At 32.6% G+C, this 14,715-nt stretch overlaps 2 protein-coding genes across 2 annotated transcripts; one reads left to right on the top strand and one right to left on the bottom strand.

The window, feature by feature from the left end:
- The first annotated feature begins 1,134 nt into the window (after window positions 1-1,134).
- On the top strand, window positions 1,135-2,062 carry LOC114529421 (putative ankyrin repeat protein RF_0580). Its single transcript, XM_028551230.1, has one exon. The coding sequence runs from the start codon at window positions 1,191-1,193 to the stop codon at window positions 1,818-1,820; it is 630 nt and encodes a 209-aa protein (XP_028407031.1). The 5' UTR covers window positions 1,135-1,190; the 3' UTR covers window positions 1,821-2,062.
- Window positions 2,063-4,294: 2,232 nt separating this feature from the next.
- LOC114526265 (probable protein S-acyltransferase 23) lies at window positions 4,295-9,693 on the bottom strand. Its single transcript, XM_028547815.1, is given in 12 exon segments — window positions 4,295-5,154; window positions 5,485-5,650; window positions 6,083-6,258; window positions 6,775-6,927; window positions 7,032-7,128; window positions 7,207-7,334; window positions 7,651-7,713; window positions 7,844-7,896; window positions 7,899-7,913; window positions 8,300-8,581; window positions 8,584-8,705; window positions 9,449-9,693. Coding segments are annotated over 12 exon segments (1,548 nt in total). The 5' UTR covers window positions 9,556-9,693; the 3' UTR covers window positions 4,295-4,968.
- Between the last annotated feature and the right edge of the window lie 5,022 nt (window positions 9,694-14,715).

Raw genomic sequence — 14,715 nt, 5'->3', positions numbered from 1 at the left:
AGAGACGATGACACCTTATATGAATTTCTAGAGAGTGAAATGCATGGCACACTGCCGAGGCACACGTACATGAAAAAAAACGAATGATTTTAAGCTACCTCCTGTTCACTTGTCAAGTGAAGTTGAGTCCTAAGTTTCTACATGTGGCATCTTACTGCATGATAACTGACACTAAACTAGCCAACTGGGATTTCTGGAAAAGATTTGAAGTCTTTTGTGATAAAAGAACGCTGAAACAAACCATTGAAGACTTAGAATAGTCGAGACGTTTTTGTGCTGGTACGTCCAAATTTATGGCCTAAAATTTGATTTGGTTTTATATAAATAATATACTAACCTGCATGGTATTCAGATATATGAGTAAACAAAATATTAGAAAACGTCATCACTTGGTTATGTATATACGTAAACTTTGACCCCCTTTGAATCATTTTAGTGGTTTCACCTTGGTTTCACCTTGTCGGCTTTAATCAATCAAGGCGCGCTGAACTTTCCACGGGGTATCGACACTGTATCGATAATACGGATTAAAAAACTTATCGCGATAGCAATATACAGTTGAGGGGTGCATCATTTTAAAATACAACATTGAAAGATTTTCTGTATTTTCAGTATTTTTAGTTATTTTTATTTAAATTTTTATAGATTCTATAAGGATTTTTAGAATTTCCCATTCGAAATTTAGGTGACTTAATTTTTGAAATTATTACAGCCCTTCGCTCAAGTAATAAATTTTTGCTTTTTAGTGCCTGTGCATGAGTATACTGCAAATGGCCAGAAGGCAGAATGTCAAATGTGCACGACGTGCATGCATGCAGATACGTTTCACACGGAGCTTGTAGAGTCATGTTTTCATCCGTCAAATTACGGTATAAAAGGAATGACAAGTGGAAAATAATCAGCCGGAATGTTGGTATAGATTTGCATGACCATAGACATAGTTGATTATCACACGTTTTCTTCAACCGTGTAATGTTTACTTGATTAATTAACATGATTCCAGAGACGTTTCCCTAACAACCCTGAAAATACGATAAAAAATAATGATCACGCGTTGACAGGATGGATCACAGACCTTCTTAGACTGATATAACAAACTCGTGAATGCAGTTTCAGTCAAACTTCACAACCTCATTGACCCTACAACAAGAACAACATTCAAAGCCGAAAGATTTTGTTTCTCTTATAATATGTCGTCAGAAGAAAAGCACTCGATTTTTAGCAACTCGCACAGAAAAACATCTCCGACAGTTAGAAGCAAGCGGCGACATAAGAAAATTGAACGCTGTAAGTCATCGGAACATTATAACGAAGAAAGGGGCAGTGAAAAATTTGGCGATTTTCCGTTAGAAAAACAAGTTTGTCGTATAATCCCACGTATAAACTCTCTACCAAATATACAAGCAGTTTACGAGCACGAAACATTAATTGATGCGAATCCTTGGTCAAGAAAATCATGGTGTAAACGGTACAGCTTGAAACGTTCACAAAGCATGGAGTGGGAACCAATTAGTGCTCTATTCACAGCAGCAACTGAGGATGACCTAGTAGAACTCGAGAGAATACTACAGGAATTTGAGATAGAACTGAATTTTTTGGGTCCTTCTGGAATTTCACCTCTCCATACCGCAGCTTTAACTGGTAGTACAAGAGCTGTTCAACTTCTTATCAACTCCGGAGCAAAAGTTGATTTTTTGGACGATAACAAAAGAACAAGCTTAGAGATCGCTCTCCTAGCTGGCAATTTTGATTGCGCTGCAATGTTAATAGAGAATGGTGCTTGTATGCGAAAAATTATTGATGGTATCCAGGTCCACTAGGTTTTGACACACGAATCACAACGATCTTTTGTAAAAATCTTATTGAGAAACTTGAGATTAGTATCTCTATCCTTATAAATTATCTTTAGTTTAGACAAGAGAAAAAATTGGTCACGCCATCGTTTCATGACAATACAAATGCCAGCTATCGGTCACATAAGTAACTATCGTATACGTTTATGTTAACAAAACGACGATTTGTAAAGCTCGCAGACTACTATTTGTAATTAAATGCGAAAATAAAATGCGAAATAAACTAGGTTTTACGAGAAATGTTATAGTCCCTCTGCATGCTTATCCAATATTCCTAAACTAGGTCAATGATGATGATTATAACAAGCGGCATTTTGTCCTATAGTATCATTATAAATCATTAAGAGCGATAATTGAAATGTTTTTTTTCGGTTCAATTCAATTTGCGCACACTTCCTCCAAAACATCCTCGAGCCTAATAGTATAATACATTTCCGTGTCAGGCCGTGGGAATTTCATCTAGGCGTGGTTTTATGGTGGCTGAATGCAATCCGCAGTAAAGTCTTTAACAAGTTAATCTTCCTATTTCATTTCTTAATAAATTAAGTCAATGTATTCGAAAATCTATTGCATTGTACTTAAGTGTAATATTTCTATATTTTTCGTACTATTTGTGTCAATATATGTAATCAAGTTATCATTCAAGCCCAGATTCCACTATAATTACAGGTCTATTCAGTATGCACGGAATGAAAATAAGATTGAAAATATGTTAGCTGTTGATAATCAAAAAGTATATACACCGGCACCAAATACACGAACATGCATGAGTCACGAGTTTCATTACGTATCAGCAGCTGTGATGCAACATGTTTTGTTTGCGCTGTTGCCGCCGGCGAGTTGGCCAGTTATCACCCGATAATTAGACCTGTTTACGTTGGAAGGCTCTTCTAACTACGAGGGCACGCCCACGGCTTTTTTATTAAGGATTTCCCAACCTGGTATTTTAAAAACAAGAAAGAAAATACAAATTGTGTTCACAGACATATAGGAGTGTAAATGAATCAACCCTCGTGAAGATTGGAACTTCCCGACTAAAACAGCAGTTATAACAGTAGTCAGTAGAATAAAATATCAAAGAGGTTTCGAGTTCGTCTTCATTCTGCATTATGATACTTATAAAGTATTTAATTTGTTTATCTATTTTATGTATTCATCACCTGAATGTTCATGTCACCGACGCATTAGAGATTTGGCAATTTTCGCTCTCCCGTACTTTTAATCTGACATTAGAGTTGCAACCTTCCTCTGCGAGGATCCCAAGCTGCAAGAATTAGGGTCGCACCTCAAAATATTTTAATACCATTGCTTCAGCTCTTGATGTTTTTTATATTTCATTTAATGTACTGTAGACGAGTTAGAAAACACTACTCTCAGTAACTCAGTTACATTTCAGTAATAATTTTAATAAAGTTCTTAATAACTTGCTAAACTGGTTCACACTATCATTGTTTTTTGATCGCAGGAAGCATCGTATAGGAGGATATGAGTAAATCCGATTTTATGAAAGGATTCCCATTTTGGAATAACAAAATGATTAAAGTAAAAAATAGCATTCTTTTCCACATCATCACAAGGTTAGGATAAACAGTTGTCATGAGAAAGGACATGAAAAAGGTTTTGCTTTGCTTTTTGAAAATTCTGAACTTGGATATTTTACGACAGCTCCGTTACATGCGCCATAAGCCAAATTATTGCAAATTTTATGGTCTAAACATTGATATGCCCTAAAGCCTAAAGATCAGCATTCATGCAGCAGCCCTGAAGTAACGCTGTCGTCAACATAACCCTCCTGACCATTATATGTGCAATTTGGCACGAACACATTAATGCATTATAGCATGCTTTTATGAATTACGCATTTCCCGTTATTCTATAACCTAGAAAAACAGAAACCTACATGTCCTTTAATATGGTGACGAAGTCATCAATTTAAGACGAGAATGTATTATGTAATGTAAATAAATTATTTAAAAAACTATATCATTTAGACGAGAAAGTTTGAGAAAGACATTGAGAGAGCGAGTTATCGATTTAAGGTGACAACTTGTTCCTAGCCCAGAAATCGAGAAAACAGCAGCTCAGGATCATCCGTGTAAATGAATAAAATAAATTTAATCGTATATTTATCATGACCTTTTTTTACCACAGTGGCGTTAAAGCGTTCCACTAAAAAGACTTAAGTTACTCGTCTGTCTCGTCATTCTTTGCTTCTTCACTGTTCAAGGTGTTTTGAAGGATTAGATTTTACGACATATAACAGCTGCTAGATATGAACTAAATGAGCTTACAATCTAAACTATATTACCCACGATCATATGGATTTGCCATAATTATAAAGCGTTTGAGGAGGTAAAATATCAAACGCCAAGGTGAAATGTCCCCGAGAGTGGGTGTGAAATAATACATACATATATAAGTCCTATTCAAAGCCTGTTCATGACATAGTCATGGGAGTGTGGAGCTTTGTTTTCGTCTGAGAGGGGTTCCCCCTACATATAGATTACCTAAGGTTGTCTTTACAACCACAGCTGGCCAAACGAAACAAAAATGACGAAGTGAACTTTTTTGTTTGGGGGCAGCCTTGAGCCGATCGGCTTTTTTATGATATCCAGGCTAATCCAGTAATACTCAATCTAAGTAATGGAGTGTTTCAGCTGTTTCGATAATTGCTTTTAGTGATTGGCTTTACATTTAATTTGCGTTTTCTGTACTGCATGACATAAGTGTAAATGCTTACAGTTTGATATCAAATATATTGTTCTAGATTATTTTGTAAATATAGATTGCATGTATGTTTAAGTTCTGTTTGGCCTTTTGATAAACTTTCGCTGAAAAACCTGGGGACGAGGATGATAGACATTTCGAAGTTAGTAAACTGATGATGAGATTGATAAGAATCTACATCTCTTGGACAGGAGACGGGGGAAAAGCGGATGAACAACTGCCGTTCTTTTATTACATGCAGTAATATTTTATTAATTATTAGAAATTGATCTTGAAAATAGTTGTGGATTTTGCAATACGTCGGCTAATTTTTTTATAAAAGATATAATGTCGGATACCAAAGTTTGAACAACTAGTTACTACACTTGTGTTGGCCACTTCCCCGCTGTTAGACGACTTCTTCGCCAAGTCGTTTTATCCCCGTTTCCTTGATAAAATAGAAGTGTTCCAAAATGTTCCTGACTATCCCTCGGTCGAAAGGATTATAAAACTTTCCATCAGAGCCAATCAAATATCGGTATCGTTTCTGATTAATTCGTTCGTTGCTTGTTAAATTTGTCGCCATATTGCCAAACTATAAATCACAAAATTATAATTTAATTTCAACTATGTGAGAATGACAAAATGTTCAATTGCGATATAGTAGAAAATTCATCTTTGTTGATGATTACGTTCCAATATAACCAGGAAGCAGCGAGGCAGAGTCTTCAAACAACTTAGCATCAAAAAGCAGTTGTTATACCACATTTGATGGTGAGTTAGTTGATGATTGATTCATGTGGAAAAATCTGCCTCATGGACACCTCTTTCCAAGAAGATGTGATTGACCCTAGTCCCCACATTCCTATTCGCCTATGAACCCGCATGAAGCAATTAGTTTCAAGAGAGCTTGTTTAAAACTTACGTGGATGAGTATCAATATAGAAAGAATTAGACAGGCTATAATTGTTTCAAATAAGCCAAGGGTTACAACTACGTCAGAACCATTTCGTATAATCAAGGTTACAGCAAAATATACAGTAATATAACAACACAGCAATGTTGAAACAGCAAACGACAAGAACTTTATTCTGGGAATACAAAGAAAAATAAAATGATAAGTTAATTAAGATGATAAGCTTTTATAATTCCAAAATTCCAAAAATTCCCCAAAAGCAAAAAACGCTCCGCATACAATTTGGACGCCAACATATAATGTACATAAAACGGATATCAGGGGGGAGGGGTTTCAGAGACAAGCCCGTTTAGCTTAAACGGTTCACAAGTCAAAATTAAATAACTCTCTTGCATCTCTGTTGAATGAGTGAACTTGAATATTATGCACTGAACATGTAGTTGTAAACAGCATCTTTGTATTAAGGTCAAAAACATTTTGTACGCTTGTTGAATAAAACTATAGACTTGCTTCTATTTTGAACTTATCCACTGTTTAAGCTAAACAGGCTTGATACAACGTGCCCCAGGTCAGCCAGGTATCAGACCGGTCAACACTCAACACTTACCTGTTACGTAAACCAATACAGTTATTAACATAAGGACAGTGATGATCAAACGTTCTTACACATCTGTTACATATTCTACAGTGTTTAGTGCGCAATGGTTTGACGAGACGGCAAGTGTGACACAATCGATTCAAAGGACTATCAGTTTTATCCTCCCAATCGTCATGAAGAGCTACCTAAAACAAAAAATATCAAATCATTTTTCATTCGCACCAAAAACTACTGAAACTAACGAAAATTCGTTGTGTATCATTACAATGAAATATATACCATACTATAATATATTTTACACTATTACAATGAAATATTGAACAAAATTTTAAATATTATTTGGTCTTGTAGAAAAATCTCTCTTTAGCTCATGTCCTGCTGTATGGTCGCGCAAATCTCTTTTTGGGGGCCGCGAAATGGCAACGCAAAATAAATCAAAAGTTCAACGTAAAACTAATATTTTCTATTTCTCCATCATGCAACATGGGGACCACCTTGGTCTAAGATTTAGGACAATTTTCTCCCTTTCGCGAACTCCTTTGCATAATATGAATTTTGAGAAAAAATTTCTAGTGAAAGCCCAAGAGAATATTAGTTTGTGGATACATCACGTTAATTTATTATTGCAACGCTACAATAACCAGAATAGAATAATAGAAAAACCAGAGTAAAAATAGAACAGAAAATTGAGAACTTCATACTTGTTTTAAAATCAGTTTATATTCCTCTGTATCACAAGGCAGGAATCCTGGGTCTGTACTTGAAGCAGCATACAATGACAGCCACATAATGAAGTTTAAAAAGATGAATGAATAATGGACGTAAGGCATCTCAGAATACGTCTCTGGTACGACCTGAAAAGATAGATATGACTTACGCCTGTATTCTAAAAACTAATTCACTCACATTCAAATACTAATTACGCGTGACACACGGAAAAATTAGTCAGTAATCATACCATGTAATAATAAATTGGATATCCAATACATATGATATTAATCAACACAAATAAAAGAGGTCCCTTTGACCTGCCGGGTGGTCCAAAAATGATATCACTAAAAAAAGCATATACAAAGATGAATATCCTGTGCATTGAAAAATAGTTTATGAAAATAGTAAATTACGAGACCAACCGTAAAGTAAATTTTATATATCTATTTTGTTTCCTGTAGAGATAGGAAACAATATCATCATAGTGTCTTCCCATTGCCAACATTAAAGGTGTTTTCTGGTTATTATCACGTTCACTGATTGAAATATCCTGCAATAAAACAAATCAATAGCACCTCATTTCACAGGGAGTGGGTTGGTCATTTCTTTTAGAGGTGGATAATGCATATTGTATTTCTAAGGTTGGATAGCATGTACATGGTTTAAACGTTCTAACCTATACCCTCTTGGGCTAAGTAGCATGTGTATACTAAGTTAGGTTGTATGTATGATGGTGTTTTGTTCCTTCAAGCTGTATAGTGTTGTGTTTCTTATAGCTCTTCCCATTTTTGACTTAGTATCACATATTGTGCTGATATCCTTTCCAACCCTTTCATTTTATAATTGTGTCAAACAGGTGTACTTACCATAGCAACTAGATGTTTAACAGCCAGCAAGTTGCTGCTAAGACAAGCTAAATGAATAGGAGCCTGGCAAAATACAGAGACAGAATTTCAGGAATAAATATTTTAGCATCTTCATTTACTTTTTCTATATTTTGTTGATATATTAAGTACAGAAAGTACTTAAATAATAATTTCATCTAGCATTATCCATTACCTGACCCATTTTATCTTTTAATTCTGGATTAAATCCAGAGTATAAAAATAGTGCACCAAATCACTATGACCTAAAAAATTATTATACATAAAACATTAAGACACTACTACACTTTCAGGTTTCACACTTTTTGGTTCATGTTAGATGTTAATTATGTGAATCAACAATACATTAAAGATGACCAATTTCATTAGTAACAAGCAGGAAATATGCTTGTGTACAGAGAACATGCATGTGTACATACAATATAAACTGCATATATATATGCATATAATTGTATCTTTTTCAAAGAATACTTGAGTCAGGTTTTAGTTGAGGTGAATCTGTGGGGTTAGGTACTGACAATTTATGAATTGTAAGTTTAGTGGAATACATAGGATAAATCAAAGATGATTTTGTGGCACTTCACCATTAATCCCCTAACTATTTTATCAGAATATAATGTTGAGGAGGTACCTTTAAATGCTGCCCAGTGGAGAGCACTATCCCCTTCAGTATCAACAGCATGAATATTAGCTCCTTTACCAATAAGATAACTACAAATATTAGATTTGCCATATTGAGCTGCAATAATAAGTGGTGTGCATTGTTTCTTATCAGTAGCCTCAATAGGAACACCATGCTGTAACAGCAGATCAACGATACCAATATATCCTTCAGTGCAAGCCCAGTGTATAGGCTGTGGTCCATAATCATTTTCACTTTGTACATTTAATGGGACATCATTTTCAATAATTGTTTCAACAATTTTGTATGCCCACCAAGACATGCCCAATGTAAAGCAGTATGACCACTTATGTCATGTTCTTTTAAAATTTCTTTTCCTTTTGCCACAATAAGTAATTGAAACATTCGAAAATCCCTAGAAGAAAAAGTGAAAGAGCAACATTATGTGCTAAATGTAACTTTTTCTGAAAATATAATAAAATACTATATTTTTAATATATACATACTAATTCAAATTGTCAATTACTACAGGAATTGCTACTAGATTGGATCAGGTTTAGGATTCTCTCCCTGACCCCACCCTGTGTACTAGCACTCCTAGTAGTAATATGAAATTGGCCCCTTCAATCTATCTCAACCAATAATGTACCAAATAAATGTAAGTCAGGAAGGTGGGCATAAAAATGACAAATGACTCCTGTGTATGTCTGCCCGCCTAACATTGTTGGTACATTCACTGCACCTGTCAATCCCCAATGACGGTGTATAAGCATGCATTCAATTTCCACCGTGGCACTGTGCACATTGACCCCACGATTTATTCCCACTGTTGAGTGATTGCAATTGACGCGGCAAATTCAATACCAACTCATTACTCGTAGTATGGGGGTCTACAGAAACTGCATTTTTACGAATATTTGCTTATTCAACGCAAACAAATTTTTTCTAATGAGGAAGCAAAATATTGAAACATTGAATCGGATCTCCGTAGTTCCTGGTGTATATGGAATATTTACATGTTCAAGCTTGTACTGACAACAGTTCAAGTCTTCAAGAAAAAAGCCCGACAGGCCCCGACTGTGTGTAATGTATGGTCTCTGAAGACCGAAGGGTGAAATATATTTTTTATTTTTTATATTAAATTTCTTTCCAACGCACCCAGATTTAGCAGCTTTAAAAATATCCATTTCAGCACTTTTTGGGCTATTATCTCCATGACTATGGCCTTGACCATCACAATGTGACCCACAAGCATCGGCCGCCATGTTGATCAAAGTTCGAACTTCCGAATGGTGGTAATAATTCCATGTTCAGTATACACCAATATACATACAACACCCTTTTTTAAACATCTATTGTATCATATCATATCATTAAGCATCATACTATATCACACCGTATCATACTGCATCATATAGTATCGTACTATATCATACCGTATCATACCGTGTCACACTGTATCATATTGCATCATACTATATCATACTGTATCAAATTGTATCATAGTGCATCATATTATATCATACTGTATCATATCGTATCATATAGCATCATACTATATCATACTGTATCATATCGTATCATATAGCATCATACTATATCATATCGTATATATAACATCATATAGTATCATACAATATCATACCGTATCATACTGTATCATATAGCATCATACTATATCATACTGTATCATATCGTATCATATAGCATAATATTATATCATACTGTATCATATCGTATCATATAGCATCATATTATATCATATCGTATAATATAGCATCATAGTATCATACTATATCATACCGTATCATACTGTATCATATAGCATCATACATATCATACTGTATCATATCGTATCATATAGCATCATACTATATCATATCATATAATATAGCATCATATAGTATCATACAATATCATACCGTATCATACTGTATCATATAGCATCATACAATATCATACCGTATCATACTGTATCATATAGCATCATACTATATCATATCGTATAATATAGCATCATATAGTATCATACAATATCATACCGTATCATACTGTATCATATAGTATCATACAATATCATACCGTATCATACTGTATCATATAGCATCATACTATATCATACTGTATCATATCGTATCATATAGCATCATACTATATCATATCGTATAATATAGCATCATATAGTATCATACAATATCATACCGTATCATACTGTATCATATAGTATCATACAATATCCTACCGTATCATACTGTATCATATAGCATCATACTATATCATACTGTATCATATCGTATCATATAGCATCATATAGTATCATACAATATCATACCGTATCATACTGTATCATATAGTATCATACAATATCATACCGTATCATACTGTATCATATAGTATCATACTATATCATACTGTATCATATCGTATCATATAGCATCATACTATATCATATCGTTTAATATAGCATCATATAGTATCATACAATATCATACCGTATCATACTGTATCATATAGCATCATACTATATCATACTGTATCATATCGTATCATTTAGCATCATATAGTATCATACAATATCATACCGTATCATACTGTATCATAGTATCATACAATATCATACCGTATCATACTGTATCATATAGCATCATACAATATCATACCGTATCATACTGTATCATATAGCATCATACTATATCATACTGTATAATATCGTATCATATAGCATCATACTATATCATATCGTGTAATATAGCATCATATAGTATCATACAATATCATACCGTATCATACTGTATCATATAGCATCATACTATATCATACTGTATCATATCGTATCATAGCATCATATTATATCATATCGTATAATATAGCATCATATAGTATCATACAATCATACCGTATCATACTATATCATACCGTATCACACCGCATCATATTGCATCATAAAGTATCGTACCGTATCATACCGCATCATACTGTATCATATAGCATCATACTATATCATACTGTATCATATCGTATCATATAGCATCATACTATATCATACTGTATCATATCGTATAATATAGCATCATACTATATCATACTGTATCATACCGTATCAAATAGCATAATATTATATCATATCATATAATATAGCATCATACAGTATCATACAATATCATACTGTATCATATCGTATCAAATAGCATAATATTATATCATATCATATAATATAGCATCATATAGCATCATACTATATCATACTGTATCATATCGTATCAAATAGCATAATATTATATCATATCATATAATATAGGATCATATAGTATCATACAATATCATACCGTATCATACTGTATCATATAGCATCATACTATATCATACTGTATCATATCGTATCATATAGCATCATACTATATCATATCGTATATATAGCATCATATAGTATCATACAATATCATACCGTATCATACTGTATCATATAGTATCATACAATATCCTACCGTATCATACTGTATCATATAGCATCATACTATATCATACTGTATCATATCGTATCATATAGCATCATATAGTATCATACAATATCATACCGTATCATACTGTATCATATAGTATCATACAATATCATACCGTATCATACTGTATCATATAGTATCATACAATATCATACCGTATCATACTGTATCATATAGCATCATACTATATCATACTGTATCATATCGTATCATATAGCATCATACTATATCATATCGTGTAATATAGCATCATATAGTATCATACAATATCATACCGTATCATACTGTATCATATACCATCATACTATATCATACTGTATCATATCGTATCATATAGCATCATATAGTATCATACAATATCATACCGTATCATACTGTATCATATAGCATCATACTATATCATACTGTATCATATCGTATCATATAGCATCATATTATATCATATCGTATAATATAGCATCATATAGCATCATACTATATCTACTATCATACCGTATCAAATAGCATAATAATATCATATCATATAATATAGCATCATATAGTATCATACAATATCATACCGTATCATACTGTATCATAATATAGCATCATACTATATCATACTGTATCATATCGTATCATATAGCATAATATTATATCATACTGTATCATATCGTATCATATAGCATCATATTATATCATATCGTATGATATAGCATCATATAGTATCATACAATATCATACCGTATCATACTGTATCATATAGCATCATACTATATCATACTGTATCATATCGTATCATATAGCATCATAAATATCATATCGTATAATATAGCATCATATAGTCATACAATATCATACCGTATCATACTGTATCATATAGCATCATACTATATCATACTGTATCATATCGTATCATATCGTATCATATAGCATCATATTATATCATATCGTATAATATAGCATCATATAGTATCATACAATATCATACCGTATCATACTGTATCATATAGCATCATACTATATCATACTGTATCATATCGTATCATATAGCATCATATAGTATCATACAATCATACCGTATCATACTGTATCATATCGTATCATATAGCATCATAATATATCATATCGTATAATATAGCATCATATAGTATCATACAATATCAACCGTATCATACTGTATCATATAGCATCATACAATATCATACCGTATCATACTGTATCATATAGCATCATACTATATCATACTGTATCATATCGTATCAGCATCATATAGTATCATACAATATCATACCGTATCATACTGTATCATATAGTATCATACAATATCATACCGTATCATACTGTATCATATAGCATCATACAATATCATACCGTATCATACTGTATCATATAGCATCATACTATATCATACTGTATCATATCGTATCATATAGCATCATATTATATCATATCGTATAATATAGCATCAATAGTATCATACATATCATACCGTATCATACTATATCATACCGTATCACACCGCATCATATTGCATCATAAAGTATCGTACCGTATCATACCGCATCATACTGTATCATATAGCATCATACTATATCATACTGTATCATATCGTATCATAGCATCATACTATCATACTGTATCATATCGTATAATAGCATCATACTATATCATACTGTATCATACCGTATCAAATAGCATAATATTATATCATATCATATAATATAGCATCATACAGTATCATACAATATCATACTGTATCATATCGTATCAAATAGCATAATATTATATCATATCATATAATATAGCATCATATAGCATCATACTATATCATACTGTATCATATCGTATCAAATAGCATAATATTATATCATATCATATAATATAGCATCATATAGTATCATACAATATCATACCGTATCATACTGTATCATATAGCATCATACTATATCATGCTGTATCATATCGTATCATATAGCATCATATTATATCATATCGTATAATATAGCATCATATAGTATCATACAATATCATACCGTATCATACTATATCATACAGTATCACACCGTATCATATTGCATCATAAAGTATCGTACCGTATCATACCGTATCATACTGTATCATATAGCATTAATATCATACTGTATCATATCGTATAATATAGCATCATACTATATCATACTGTATCATACCGTATCAAATAGCATAATATTATATCATATAATATAATATAGCATCATATAGCATCATACAATATCATACCGTATCATACTGTATCAAATAGCATCATATTATATCATATATATAATATAGCATCATATAGTATCGTACCGTATCATAATGTATCATATTGTATCATATAGCATACTATATCATACTGTATCATATCGTGTCATATAGCATCATATTATATCATATCGTATAATATAACATCATATAGTATCATACAATATCATACCGTATCACATTGCATCATAAAGTATCGTACCGTATCATACCGTATCATACTGTATCATATAGTATCATACAATATCATACCGTATCATACTGTATCATATAGCATCATACTATATCATACTGTATCATATCGTATCATATAGCATCATATTATATCATATCGTATAATATAGCATCATATAGTATCATACAATATCATACCGTATCATACTGTATCATACCGTATCACACCGTATCATATTGCATCATAAAGTATCGTACCGTATCATACCGTATCATACTGTATCATATAGCATCATACTATATCATACTGTATCATATCGTATCATATAGCATCATACTGTATCATACTGTATCATATCGTATAATCATATTATATCGTACTACGAAAACGCGCACTACTAGCTACCGTCCTCAGTGTAACGGACGCCTCAAAATCGCACAATTCAGGCTATCCTTTGTTTCTAATAGGCGAGATGATTGGGACTT

This window comes from Dendronephthya gigantea, unplaced genomic scaffold, assembly GCF_004324835.1.
Source record: "Dendronephthya gigantea isolate DGI-Jeju-01 unplaced genomic scaffold, DenGig_1.0 000001F, whole genome shotgun sequence".
Classification (NCBI taxonomy): domain Eukaryota; kingdom Metazoa; phylum Cnidaria; class Anthozoa; order Malacalcyonacea; family Nephtheidae; genus Dendronephthya; species Dendronephthya gigantea.
The sequence above is the reverse complement of the archived record's forward strand: the minus strand, read 5'-3'. Positions and strand labels throughout refer to the sequence as shown.

Excerpts from the sequence above, each read along its gene's own strand:
- LOC114529421 (XM_028551230.1), top strand. The coding sequence starts at position 1,191 with ATGTCGTCAGAAGAAAAGCACTCGATTTTTAGCAACTCGCACAGAAAA.